Source organism: Indicator indicator, chromosome 21 (assembly GCF_027791375.1).
Source record: "Indicator indicator isolate 239-I01 chromosome 21, UM_Iind_1.1, whole genome shotgun sequence".
Classification (NCBI taxonomy): domain Eukaryota; kingdom Metazoa; phylum Chordata; class Aves; order Piciformes; family Indicatoridae; genus Indicator; species Indicator indicator.
In genome coordinates, this window is record NC_072030.1 from 909487 (window position 1) to 922444 (window position 12958).

The window sequence follows — 12958 nt, forward strand, 5'->3', positions numbered from 1 at the left end:
GTTGCCCAGGGAGGTGGTGGAAGCCTCATCCCTGGAGGTTTTTGCAGCCAGGCTGGATGTGGCTGTGAGCAACCTGCTGTGGTGTGAGGTGTCCCTGCCCATGGCAGGGGGTTGGGACTGGCTGAGCCTTGAGGTCCCTTCCAACCCTGACACTTCTGGATTTGATGCTGGTGCTGCTGCTGCTGGTGGTGTGTCCATGCTGGGCTGGGCACTGGGGTTGTGTTGCACAGAGCAGAGCAGCTGCAGTGCCAGGGGAGGGGCTGGTGGCTGCTCTGCCCCCAGGGGTGTGTGGGGAGCAGGCTGAGTTCCGCGTGGGCGCTGGGGCTGGAGCAGCAGCAGCTCAGCCTGTGGCTGGTGACACGTGGCTGTCACTTCCTCCCGTGCTCCTCACCTCCTGGGCACGCAGCCCTGCCTGTGCCAGTGCCCCCCTGCCTCAGCCCAGCTCCTCCTGCCTGTCCCAGGAGCCTTTGGGCTTCCCCTGGCCGCGGCGATGCCCTCGGAGCAGACCTGGAGCCAGGCTCGTTGGGGCTGTGCCTGGTAGGTACCTGTGGTGCTGCAACCCCAAGGCTTAGCTTCTGGAAGGCTTTAGGTGTGTGGGAGCAGAGCTCCTGATGGCAGCTGCCCTCAGCTCCTGGCTGCTGGCTGTGCCCCTGGCAGCCAGGACAGAGAGCTTGTGCTGAGCCAGCAGCCTGCCTGCTGTGCAGGGTGTTGAGGGCACTCTGCCAGGCACTGAGCAGCCCCCGGTGGGCTTCAGTCATCCTTGCTCTGTGTGTGCCTGGGGTTACTGCAAGGTGTGCAAGCTGCTGTTACAACCAGTAGTAGCTGCAGCAGCAGCAGCAGAGCTTGGCTAGGAAGTGGAGCAGGCTGCAGGTGCTCCCTGTGCCAGGCCTTCACCCCTGAGCAGATCTGCAGTGAGGATGGCCACTCACAGACACCCCAGGAGGGCTGCAGCACTAGGGCAGAGTGGCTGGAAACTGCCCAGCAGAACAGGACCTGGCAGTGCTGGGTGACAGCAGCTGAAGATGAGGCAGCAGTGCCCAGGTGGGCAAGAAGGCCACCAGCAGCCTGGCCTGGAGCAGCAATGATATGGGCAGCAGGAGCAGGGCAGGGATGGTGCCCCTGGGCTGGGCACTGGGGAGGACACAGCTTGAGTGCTGGGTTCAGTTTTGGGCTCCTCACTCTCAGAAGGACATTGAGGAGCTGGAGCAGGGCCAGAGAAGGGCAACCAAGCTGGGGAAGGGTCTGGAGAAGAGGGCTGGGGAGGAGCAGCTGAGGGAGCTGGGGGTGTTCAGCCTGGAGCAGAGGAGGCTGAGGGAGACCTCATTGCTCTCTGCAGCTCCTGAGAGGAGGCTGCAGTGAGGTGGGGGTTGGGCTCTGCTCCCTAGCATCAGGTGAGAGAAGGAGAGGAACTGACCTGAAATTGTGCCAGGGGAGGGTTAGGTTGGAGAGCAGGAAAAATTTCCTTGGTGCAAGAGTGGTCAGGGCTTGGCAGAGGCTGCCCAGGGAGGTGGTGGAGTCCCCATGGCTGGAGGGGTTCCAGCAAGCTGTGGCCATGGCACTTGGGGCCATGGTTTGGTGGCCATGGTGGGGCTTGGGTAGAAGGTTGTGCTGGATGCTCTTAGAGCTTTTTTCCCACCTTGGTGATTCTCTAAGTGTCTCCTTTCAGGCTGTTCCTCTAAAGTTAAACCTGCAGGTTCTAGCAGAGGCAGCTGAAGATGCAAATTACTGTGTCAAAGAGGGCTTTGAAAATAGCAGCTGAAAGAGGAACAGTGACCTGTGGAGCTTCAGCCCTGGTGGATGTGATTGTAGCAGCCAAGCACCTTCTTGGCTTCCCCCCCCCAGCTGTGGTTTCAGTCTGAGCCAGCCCAACCTGCTGGGTCAGAGCTGCCTCCTTGCTTTCCTCCCCAGCTATGAGTGACCTGAGTGTGTTCAGGACTCCAATACATCTTCACTTAACTCTTTCCTCCTCCTTCAATGACTTTGTGCTTGCAGTGGCAGGCAGAAAAAAACCCAAAGTTCCAGGTGCTTCCCTGGGCTGGGCAGCAGAAGGTGATGGTGCTGGGAGAGGTGGCTGGGGCAGAACTGCAGATGGTGGAGGCTGTGCCCTGCAGGTGGAGCATGCTGAGGAGGGGTCCAGGTGGCTCTGCTTCAGGGGAGGTGGCTGAAGGTTTAGTAACTCACCTGTGCTTGGCTGCAGGCTTCCATCACACTGCCCTTGGGTCCAGCTGGGGGATAGTGTGGGAATGGGGAAAGAGCCAAACTGTGGTGGGTTGAGTGGTTGGAGTAGAGCACAAATTGGGTTGGGTTGGAAGGGAGCTCAAAGCTCATCCAGCCCCAACCCCCTGCCATGGGCAGGGACACCTCCCACCAGCACAGCTTGCTCAGGGCCTCATCCAGCCTGGTCCTGAACACCTCCAGGCAGGAGGCAGCCACAGCCTCCCTGGGCAGCCTGTGCCAGAGCCTCACCACCCTCACTCTCAACAATTTCTTCCTCCTCTCCACTCTCAATCTCCCCTCTCCCAGCTCAAAGCCATTGTCCCTCATCCTGGCACTCCCAGCCCTTGTCCAAAGTCCCTCCCCAGCTCTCCTGGAGCCCTTCAGGTCCTGGAAGCTGCTCTGAGGTCTCCCTGGAGCCTTCTCTTCTCCAGGCTGCACAGCCCCAACTCTCCCAGCCTGGCCCCACAGGGGAGGTTCTGCAGCCTCTGATCATCTTGGTGGCCTCCTCTGGACCATCTCCAGCAGCTCCAGGTCTCTCTTGTGTTGGGGGTCTCCATTGCTCAGATCCCCTCTCAGCCTTCTCCTCTCCAGGCTCACCAGCCCCTTGGGCTCAGCCTTTCCTCCTCACACAATGTTACAGGTCCTTCAGCATCCTCACAGCTTCTACTGGACTCTCTCCAGCAGTTCCCTGTCCCTCTTGAACTGCAGACCCCAGAACTGGACACAATACTCCAGCTGTGGCCTCACCAGGGCAGAGCAGAGGGAGAGGAGAACCTCTCTTGCCCTCCTGGCCACTCTCTTCCTGCACCCCATGGCTGGATGGAAGTTTGTGTTGAGCAGTGGGGCAGGAGGAGCTGGTGCTGAGCTGTAGATGTTTCACTTGCAAGTGACCTGTATGGCTGGCAGTGTCCATGTGGCTCTGCTGGCACTGGCACAGAGGGCAGTGACAGTGCTGGTGGGTTCCTGAGGAGCAGTCACTGTGTCATGGTGCAGGGTGACAGGGGACATGTGGGTGTACCCCCAAGGCCGTGGGAAACTCTCAGTTCCTCTTCTGGGCAGCAGGCAGGGCTGTGAGACTCAGCTGGGCTGGGTGGTGGCCAGGGTTCCCCAGCCTCCTGCCCAGGCTGGTGCTGGTGGGTGCCACCCAGCACAGGGCAGTGGGAGCTGAGCAGATCCTGCTGGCAAAGTCAGGCCTTTGGGAGCAGCTTCAAAGGGTTTCTGTGATCTGGGGATGGCAATTTGTGCACCAGATCAGAGATGCTTGGAATGGGCTGGTTTGGAAGGGAGCTCCAAAGCTCATCCAGTCCAAGCCCCTGCACTCAGCAGGGACATCCTCCACCAGATCAGGTTGCCCAGAGCCCTCTCCAGCCTTACCTTCAAGATCTCCAGGCATGGGGCCTCAACCACCTCCCTGGGCAACCTGTTGCAGTGTTCCAGCAGCCTCCTGGTGCAGAACTTGTTCCTCACATCCAATCTCAATCTGCTCTGCTCTACTTTGAAGCCATTGCCCCTGGTGCTGTCCCTGCAGGCCTTTGGGAACAGTCCCTCTGCAGCCTCCTTGTAGCCCCTTCAGGTCCTGGCAGGCAGCTCTGAGGTCTCCCTGGAGCCTTCTCTTCTCCAGCCTGAACACCCCCAGCTCCCTCAGCCTGTCCCATAGCAGAGCTGCTCCAACCCTCTGCTCATCTTTGTGGCCTCCTCTGGACCCTCTCCACCAGCTCCAGGTCTCTCTTGTGTTTGGGGTCCCACAGCTGGCCCCAGCCCTGCAGGTGAGGTCTCCCCAGAGCAGAGCAGAGGGGCAGGATCCTCTCTCTCCAGCTCTGGCCACACTGCTGTGGATGCAGCCCAGGCTGCCCTTGGCCTTCTGTGCTGCCAGTGCCCATTGCTGGCTCCTGGCCAGCTTCTCCCCTTCCCCAGCACCCCCAAGTCCTTCTCTGCAGGGCTGCTCTCAATCTCATCCCCCCCCAGCCTGGATGGATCCTGAGGCTTGCCCTGCCCTAGGTGCAGGACCTTGCACTTTGCCTTCTTGCCCCTCCTGAGGTTCTCCTCAGCCACCTCTGCAGCCTGTGCAGGTCCCTCTGGATGGTTCCATCCTGTCCTTTCCAACCACAGCCCTCAACCTGCATTCTGATGCCTTTCCTGGCACTGCCAGCACCACCCCAGCTGCTGTGAGGACTTCAGGAGCATTGTTATCAGCCCAAGTGTGGATGTTGCCTTTGAGCTTGCTGCTGGCTGCTACTCAGTGTCTGCAGGCTGTGGCTGGCATCTTCCTGGAGCATCTTTAGGCTTCCAGCTGCTGGGAGGAATTTCTGCTTCCTTAAATTGTCACCTGGCAGCTGGAGGTGTGAGGGGGAGGTGACAGGCTGGGGAGGTTTTCAGCTCATTCCCTTCAGCAGGAGCTGGCTGCTGGCTTTGTTTGCCACTTGGATTGGGGTGTGCATGGCTTGGGGCTTTGGTCTTACATCCTAGGACCTTTCTGCCCCTTCTTGGTGTTCCTGACCATTCCTGTTTGCTGTGTTCCCTGTCTGCAGTGCTCACAGGAGACAGCTGCCTGACAAAGTCACCTAACAACCTCCTGGGAAGCTCAGGAAGCGTGGGCAGTGAGGTGGGCTGAGAACTGGGTGATGGCAGAGCTCAGAGGGTTCTGATCAGCTGGGCAGAGTCTAGAACCTGGAGCTCCTGGAGTTCCCCTGGGGTCAGTGCTGGATCCATTCTTGTTCACCAACTTCATCACTGACCTGGATGAGGGCACAGGGTGCAGCCTCTGCCAGTTTGCTGATGGTACCAAACTGGGAGGGGTGGCTGGGACCCCTCAGGCTGTGCTGCCTTCCAGTGAGACCAGGACAGGCTGAGAGCTGGGCAGGGGGAACCTCATGAGGCTCAAGCAGGGCAAGTGCAGGGTCCTGCTTCTGGGGAGAATCAAGCTCCTGCAGCAGGACAGGGGAGGGAGGACCTGCTGGAGAGAAGGACCTGAGAGTGCTGGGGGACAAGAAGCTCCCAGGAGCCAGCAATGTGCTCTTGGAGCCAATAAGGCCAAGGGCGTCCTGGGGAGCATGAAGAGGAGTGTGGCCAGCAGGGCAAAGGAGCTGCTTCTCTCCCTCTACCCTGGTGAGGGCACATCTGGGGTCCTCAGTCCAGTTCTGGGCTCCCCAGTTCAAGAGGGACAGAGAACTGCTGGAGAGAGTCCAGGGGAGGCCCCAAGCTGCTGAGGGGCCTGGAGCAGCTGTGTGAGGAGCAAAGGCTGAGAGCCCTGGGGCTGAGAGCCTGCAGAAGAGCAGCCCCAGAGGGGAGCTGAGCAATGCTCAGCAAGAGCTAAAGGAGCTGTGGGGGGCAAGAGGCTGGGGCCAGACTCTGCTCAGTGGTGCCCAGGGACAGCACAAGGGGCAAGGGGCACAAACTGGCACCTAGGAGGTTCCATGTGAGCAGGAGGAGAAAGTTGTTTGGTGTGAGGGTGCTGGAGGCCTGGAGCAGGCTGCCCAGAGAGGTTGTGGAGTCTCCTTGTGTGGAGAGCTTCCAACCCCCCCTGGGCATTGTGCTGCTGGGCAAGCTGCTGTGGGTGCCCTGCTGGAGCAGGGGCTGGGATGGGTGATCCCAGAGCTCCCTTCCAACCCCAGCCTGCTGGGCTGCTGTGTGACCAGAGCTCAGCAATGCAGGATCCACTCTCCAGCTTTAGCTGGGACACAGAGCTCAAGCTGCTGCTGTTGATTTTCAGAAGGCCTTTCAAAATGTTCTGATTCCTTGTGGGAGACTCCTCAGGGCTGCTGTGCCAGGGGGATCTCAGATGCTCCAGAGAGCTCTTTTCGAGCCCTACGGGAAGCATTTGGAACCCTACAAGAAGCCTTTGGACTGCATTGTTGGAGTTGTTTAGCTTTCAGAAGTAAAGCACAGGATGTTAGGGGTTGGAAGGGACCTCTGGAGATCACCGAGTCCAAGCCTTGTGTCCCAGAGGAGGATCACACAGGAACACATCCAGACAGGTCCTGGAATTCTCCAGGGAAGGAGGCTCCACACCCTCTCTGGGCAGCCTGCTCCAGGCTGGATTATTCATCACAAGAGCATGGGGAAAAGATTCTGAGGCTGTGGTGGTTCTCAGCAGGTTTCTTGCCAGCCAAGCTGTGCCCAGCTGTGCCCAGCTGTGCCCAGCTGCAGAGGGCAGGGAGCTGCAAGCCCTGGGAGTGTGCAGCCCAGCTCCATGCCTGCCTCCTGGGGTGGCTTGGGCACACCTGGAGTGCTGTGTCCAGTTCTGGGCAGCTCAGTCCAAGAGAGATGTGGAGGTGCTGGAGCCAGGGCAGAGGAGGGCAAGGAAGCTGGGAAGGGCCTGGAGAATAAATCTTGTGAGGAGCAACTGAAGGAGCTGGGGATGGTTAGTGTGAAACAGAGGAGGCTGAGGGGAGACCTCATGGCTGTCTACAGCTCCCTGAAAGGAGGTTGTGGAGAGGTTGGTGCTGGTCTCTGCTCACAGGTAATTAGTGACAGAACAAGAGGGAACAGCCTCAGGCTGGCTCTGGGCAGGTTTAAACTGGACAGTAGGAAACTTTTTCCCATCAAGAGTGGTCAGGCACTGGAATGTGCTGCCCAGGGAGGTGGTGGAGTCCCCAGGCCTGGAGGTGTTTCAAGGTGGTTTGGATGTGGTGCTTGGGGCTATGGTTTAGGGTGAGCCTTGCAGAGCAGGGTCCTGGGCTGGACTTGGTGATCCTGAGGCTCTGTTCCACCTGGATGTTCATGTGGGGCTGTGATTCCCTGCCTCAGCCTGACTTTGGGTGTGGGGTGGGGCTGGAAGCTATCAGCACAGGGCTGTGTGGGCACTCTCCTCAACCACCCCCCATGCTGGGCACACATTTCCTCACCTCCTTTGCCCCTCTGCTTTTGTTATTTCCCTTGCTGTAGAGCTTCTGACATGAGGAAAGACATCGAGGCCTTAATAGCCCAGGAGAAGGAGGAGATCATTGCCAAGTATGAGAAGGTACCAAGCTCCTGCCTCCCCCAGGGGCTGGCTCAGCCTGCAGCTGCCTAAGTCCTCAGCAGTGCTTTGGATGAGAGCTTTCACCTCCCTGCAGCCATCCCCCAGGAACCCTTCCTCCACCAGGCTCTCCCTGCCTGCTACTGCCTGCACAGCCCCCAGCCTTCTCCCTCATCCTCTAGGACCTGTAGGGCTTCCATGAATCCTTCCCACCAGGATGGCTTAAGCCCCCCAGCACTGCTCTCTGCATGGCAGGGTCATGCCAGGGAAGCAGTCTGGGCTCAGCTGCTGCACTGTTCCCCTGAGTGCTTTGTGGTTGGCTCTTGGGAGCAAGATTTCTTCTCCTGGCTCTGGGACTTCTGTGTGCCTGGGGGGAGGGATGCAGGCACAGGGTGGGATGTGGGCACTGGGGTGGGATGTGGGCACTGGGGTAGGATGTGGGCACTGGGGTGGGATGCAGGCACTGGGAGTGGGATGTGGACACTGAGGGCTGGAGACAGGCACTGGGAGTGGGATGTGGGCTCGGGGGGAGGGATGCAGGCACAGGGTGAGATGCAGGCACAGGGTGGGATGCAGGAGCAGGGGATGTGGGCACTGGGGGCTGGATGTAGTCACTGGGGCAGGATGTGAGTGTTGGAGGTGGGATGTAGGCACTGGAGTGGGATGCAGGCACTGGGGTAGGATGTGAGCACCAGAGGTGGGATGTGGGCTCTAGAAGAGGGATGCAGGCACAGGGTGGGATATGGGCACTGGGGTGGGATGTGGGCACTGGGAACTGGATACAGGCACTGGGGTGGGATGTGGGCACTGGGAACTGGATACAGACACCGGGGTGGGATGTGGGCACTGGGGTGGGATGTGGGCACTGGGAACAGACACTGGGGTGGGATGTGGGCACTGGGGGTGAGATGCGGGCACTGGGGTGGGATGCAGGCACTGGGGTGGGATGCAGGCACTGGGATGGGATGCAGGCACTGGGATGGGATGCGGGCACTGGGGTGGGATGCGGGCACTGGGATGGGATGCAGGCACTGGGATGGATGCAGGCACTGGGGTGGGATGCGGGCACTGGGGTGGGATGCGGGCATTGGGGTGGGATGCGGGCACTGGGATGGGATGCGGGCACTGGGGTGGGATGCAGGCACTGGGATGGGATGCGGGCACTGGGATGGGATGCGGGCACTGGGGTGGGATGCGGGCACTGGGATGGGATGCAGGCACTGGGATGGGATGCAGGCACTGGGGTGGGATGCGGGCACTGGGGTGGGATGCGGGCATTGGGGTGGGATGCGGGCACTGGGATGGGATGCGGGCACTGGGGTGGGATGCAGGCACTGGGATGGGATGCGGGCACTGGGGTGGGATGCGGGCACTGGGGTGGGATGCGGGCACTGGGGTGGGATGCAGGCACTGGGATGGGATGCGGGCACTGGGATGGGATGCGGGCACTGGGGTGGGATGCGGGCACTGGGATGGGATGCAGGCACTGGGATGGGATGCAGGCACTGGGGTGGGATGCAGGCACTGGGGTGGGATGCAGGCACTGGGATGGGATGCAGGCACTGGGGTGGGATGCAGGCACTGGGGTGGGATGCGGGCACTGGGGTGGGATGCGGGCACTGGGGTGGGATGCAGGCACTGCGATGGGATGCAGGCACTGGGATGGGATGCGGGCACTGGGGGTGGGATGCAGGCACTGGGGTGGGATGCGGGCACTGGGGTGGGATGCAGGCACAGGGTGGGATGCAGGCACTGGGGTGGGATGCGGGCACTGGGGTGGGATGCGGGCACTGGGATGGGATGCAGGCACTGGGGTGGGATGCAGGCACTGGGGTGGGATGCAGGCACTGGGATGGGATGCAGGCACTGGGGTGGGATGCAGGCACTGGGATGGGATGCAGGCATTTGTGTGGGATGCAGGCACTGGGATGGGATGCAGGCACTGGGGTGAGATGCAGGCACTGGGATGGGATGCGGGCACTGGGGTGGGATGCGGGCACTGGGATGGGATGCAGGCACTGGGGTGGGATGCAGGCACTGGGGTGGGATGCGGGCACTGGGGTGGGATGCAGGCACTGGGGTGGGATGCAGGCACTGGGATGGGATGCAGGCATTTGTGTGGGATGCAGGCACTGGGCTGGGATGCAGGCACTGGGGTGGGATGCGGGCACTGGGATGGGATGCGGGCACTGTGGTGGGATGCGGGCACTGGGGTGGGATGCAGGCACTGGGGTGGGATGCGGGCACTGGGGTGGGATGCGGGCACTGGGGTGGGATGCAGGCACTGGGGTGGGATGCAGGCACTGGAATGGGATGCAGGCAGTTGTGTGGGATGCAGGCACTGGGATGGGATGCAGGCACTGGGGTGAGATGCAGGCACTGGGATGGGATGCGGGCAGTGGGGTGGGATGCGGGCACTGGGATGGGATGCAGGCACTGGGGTGGGATGCAGGCACTGGGGTGGGATGCGGGCACTGGGGTGGGATGCAGGCACTGGGGTGGGATGCAGGCACTGGGGTGGGATGCAGGCACTGGGATGGGATGCAGGCATTTGTGTGGGATGCAGGCACTGGGATGGGATGCAGGCACTGGGGTGAGATGCAGGCACTGGGATGGGATGCGGGCACTGGGGTGGGATGCGGGCACTGGGATGGGATGCAGGCACTGGGGTGGGATGCAGGCACTGGGGTGGGATGCGGGCACTGGGGTGGGATGCAGGCACTGGGGTGGGATGCAGGCACTGGGGTGGGATGCAGGCACTGGGATGGGATGCAGGCATTTGTGTGGGATGCAGGCACTGGGATGGGATGCAGGCACTGGGGTGGGATGCGGGCACTGGGGGTGGGATGCAGGCACTGGGGTGGGATGCGGGCACTGGGGTGGGATGCAGGCACTGGGATGGGATGCAGGCACTGGGGTGGGATGCAGGCACTGGGATGGGATGCAGGCACTGGGGTGGGATGCAGGCACTGGGATGGGATGCAGGCATTTGTGTGGGATGCAGGCACTGGGATGGGATGCAGGCACTGGGGTGGGATGCGGGCACTGGGGGTGGGATGCAGGCACTGGGGTGGGATGCGGGCACTGGGGTGGGATGCAGGCACTGGGGTGGGATGTGGGCACTGGGGTGGGATGCAGGCACTGGGGTGGGATGCGGGCACTGGGGTGGGATGCGGGCACTGGGGTGGGATGCAGGCACTGGGGTGGGATGCAGGCACTGGGGTGGGATGCAGGCACTGGGATGGGATGCAGGCATTTGTGTGGGATGCAGGCACTGGGATGGGATGCAGGCACTGGGGTGGGATGCAGGCACTGGGATGGGATGCAGGCATTTGTGTGGGATGCAGGCACTGGGGTGGGATGCAGGCACTGGGATGGGATGCAGGCATTTGTGTGGGATGCGGGCACTGGGGTGCGATGTGGGCACTGGGGTGGGATGCAGGCACTGGGATGTGGGCACTGGGGTGGGATGCAGGCACTGGGGTGGGATGTGGGCACTGGGGTGGGATGCAGGCACTGGGATGGGATGCAGGCATTTGTGTGGGATGCAGGCACTGGGATGGGATGCAGGCACTGGGGTGGGATGCAGGCACTGGGATGGGATGCAGGCATTTGTGTGGGATGCAGGCACTGGGGTGGGATGCAGGCACTGGGGTGGGATGCAGGCACTGGGATGGGATGCAGGCACTGGGATGGGATGCAGGCATTTGTGTGGGATGCAGGCACTGGGATGGGATGCAGGCACTGGGGTGGGATGCGGGCACTGGGGTGCGATGTGGGCACTGGGGTGGGATGCAGGCACTGGGGTGGGATGTGGGCACTGGGGTGGGATGCAGGCACTGGGGTGGGATGTGGGCACTGGGGTGGGATGCAGGCACTGGGATGGGATGCAGGCATTTGTGTGGGATGCAGGCACTGGGGTGGGATGTGGGCACTGGGGTGGGATGCGGGCACTGGGGTGGGATGTGGGCACTGTGGTGGGATGCGGGCACTGGGGTGGGATGTGGGCACTGGGGTGGGATGCAGGCACTGGGATGGGATGCAGGCATTTGTGTGGGATGCAGGCACTGGGATGGAATGCAGGCATTTGTGTGGGATGTGGGCACTGGGGTGGGATGCGGGCACTGGGGTGGGATGCGGGCACTGGGGTGGGATGCGGGCACTGGGGTGGGATGTGGGCACTGGGGGTGGCTGTGGTCTGTGTGTGGGATGCAGGCCCTGGGGCAGGCCTGCTGCTGGGGTCAGCTCATGTGAGTCCTTTGTGCTTTCAGGGCAGGCAGGAGGGAGCTCAGATTGACCCCTGGGAGGATGCTGACTTCACACTGTACAAAGTCACAGACCGCTTCGGGTTCCTGCAGTGAGTGCTCCTGCCCCTCCTGCCCCCTCCTGCCTTATCCTGCCCTATCCTGCCCCCTCCTGCCCTCTCCTGCCCCCTCCTGCCCTCTTCTGTCCTCTTCTGCCCACCCCTGCCCCCTCCTGCCCTCCCTACCCCCCCTGTCCATGCAGAACATCCACCTGCACCAAGCCTGGCAGATCCAGCAGCTTTCCCACAAGCTGCTCTGTGCCTTGCCTTGGTCAGTCCCAAATGCAGAAGGGGAACCTGGAGGTGTCTCCTGCCTCAGCCACACACCTTCAGGCCCTGCTGGGCTGGCTCTGCTGCAAGGCAAGGCTCAGAAGTGGGTTCCTACCCCCAGCTGGTCTCCTGTGCCACCAGGGAGGCCCTCAGTGTGTCACAGAGGGAGAGGCTCTTGAGTCTGCAGCTGATTGAGGGAGGTCTTAGGAAGGAGATTGATAGAGTCATGGAGTGGTTTGGGTTGGAAGGGACCTTGAAGACCATCCAGTTCCAACCCCCTGGGTGAGGCAGGATACCTGAGCATTGCTGTTCCCTGGGGCAAGCCCCTGCCTAAGTGAGGTGCAGGTGAGGTAGAAGCAAGCCCTGTGGCTGGGGACAGTGCAGTACAGAGCTGGGTTCAGTCTGAACCAAGTGACCACAACAGCTCCTTGTGTGCAGGAGAGGGGTCACCAACACAGCTCTTGCCCAGAAATCTCCTCCACACCCTTCAGAACCACAGAATCATCTCTGCTGGCCAAGCTCTCTCAGCTCATCCAGCCCAGACATTCTCTAACCCTGCCAAGGCTGGGGCTAAACCCTGGCCCTCAGCACCACAGCTCTGCCTCTTGGAAACACCTCCAGGGATGGGGACACAGCCACCTCCCTGGGCAGCCTGGGCCAGGCTTGGAGAACCCTTTCAGGGAAGAAGTTTCTTCTCATGCCCAACCTAAACCTCCCCTGGGGCAACTGAAGGCCACATCCTCTCCTCCTATCACTTGTTCCTAGGGAGCAGAGCCCAACCCCACCTGGCTTCAGCCTCCTCTCAGGAGCTGCAGAGAGCAATGAGGTCTTCCCTCAGCTTCTTCTCCAGACTGAACCCCCCCAGCTCCCTCAGAAGACCTTGAAGAGGAGCTTCCAGCCCAGGATTTCCAGCCACGTGCAGTGACTGACCCCTGGCAGCTGCCTTGGTGTGCTGGGGCTTTGGCTGCTGCATCCTCAGGGATCCTCAGCCTCTTCCTCCTCAGGGAGAGCTGCAGGGAAGGCCTGGAGCTGGATCTCCTCAGGTGCCTGAGGCAGTCACAGAGCCACAGAGTTACTGAGGCTGGACAAGAGCTCTGAGATCATCAAGCCCAGCCTGGCACCTAACCCCACAGCAGCTAAACCAAGCCAAGGGCTTCCCATCAGGAAGTGCTTCCTGACATCCCACCTAAACCCTTCCCATCAGGAAGTGC

General features: G+C 61.4%; 1 protein-coding gene across 1 annotated transcript in view; it reads left to right on the forward strand.

Annotated features, from left to right (window-relative positions):
• LOC128973998 (USP6 N-terminal-like protein) overlaps positions 1-12958 on the forward strand; it is a 57484-nt gene that overhangs the window by 12088 nt on the left and 32438 nt on the right. Inside the window, exons 3-4 of the mRNA XM_054390501.1 lie at positions 7102-7177; positions 11446-11531. Coding sequence (XP_054246476.1) covers positions 7112-7177; positions 11446-11531 — 152 coding nt within the window. The 5' untranslated portion in view covers positions 7102-7111. The remainder of the gene's footprint in view (positions 1-7101; positions 7178-11445; positions 11532-12958) is intronic.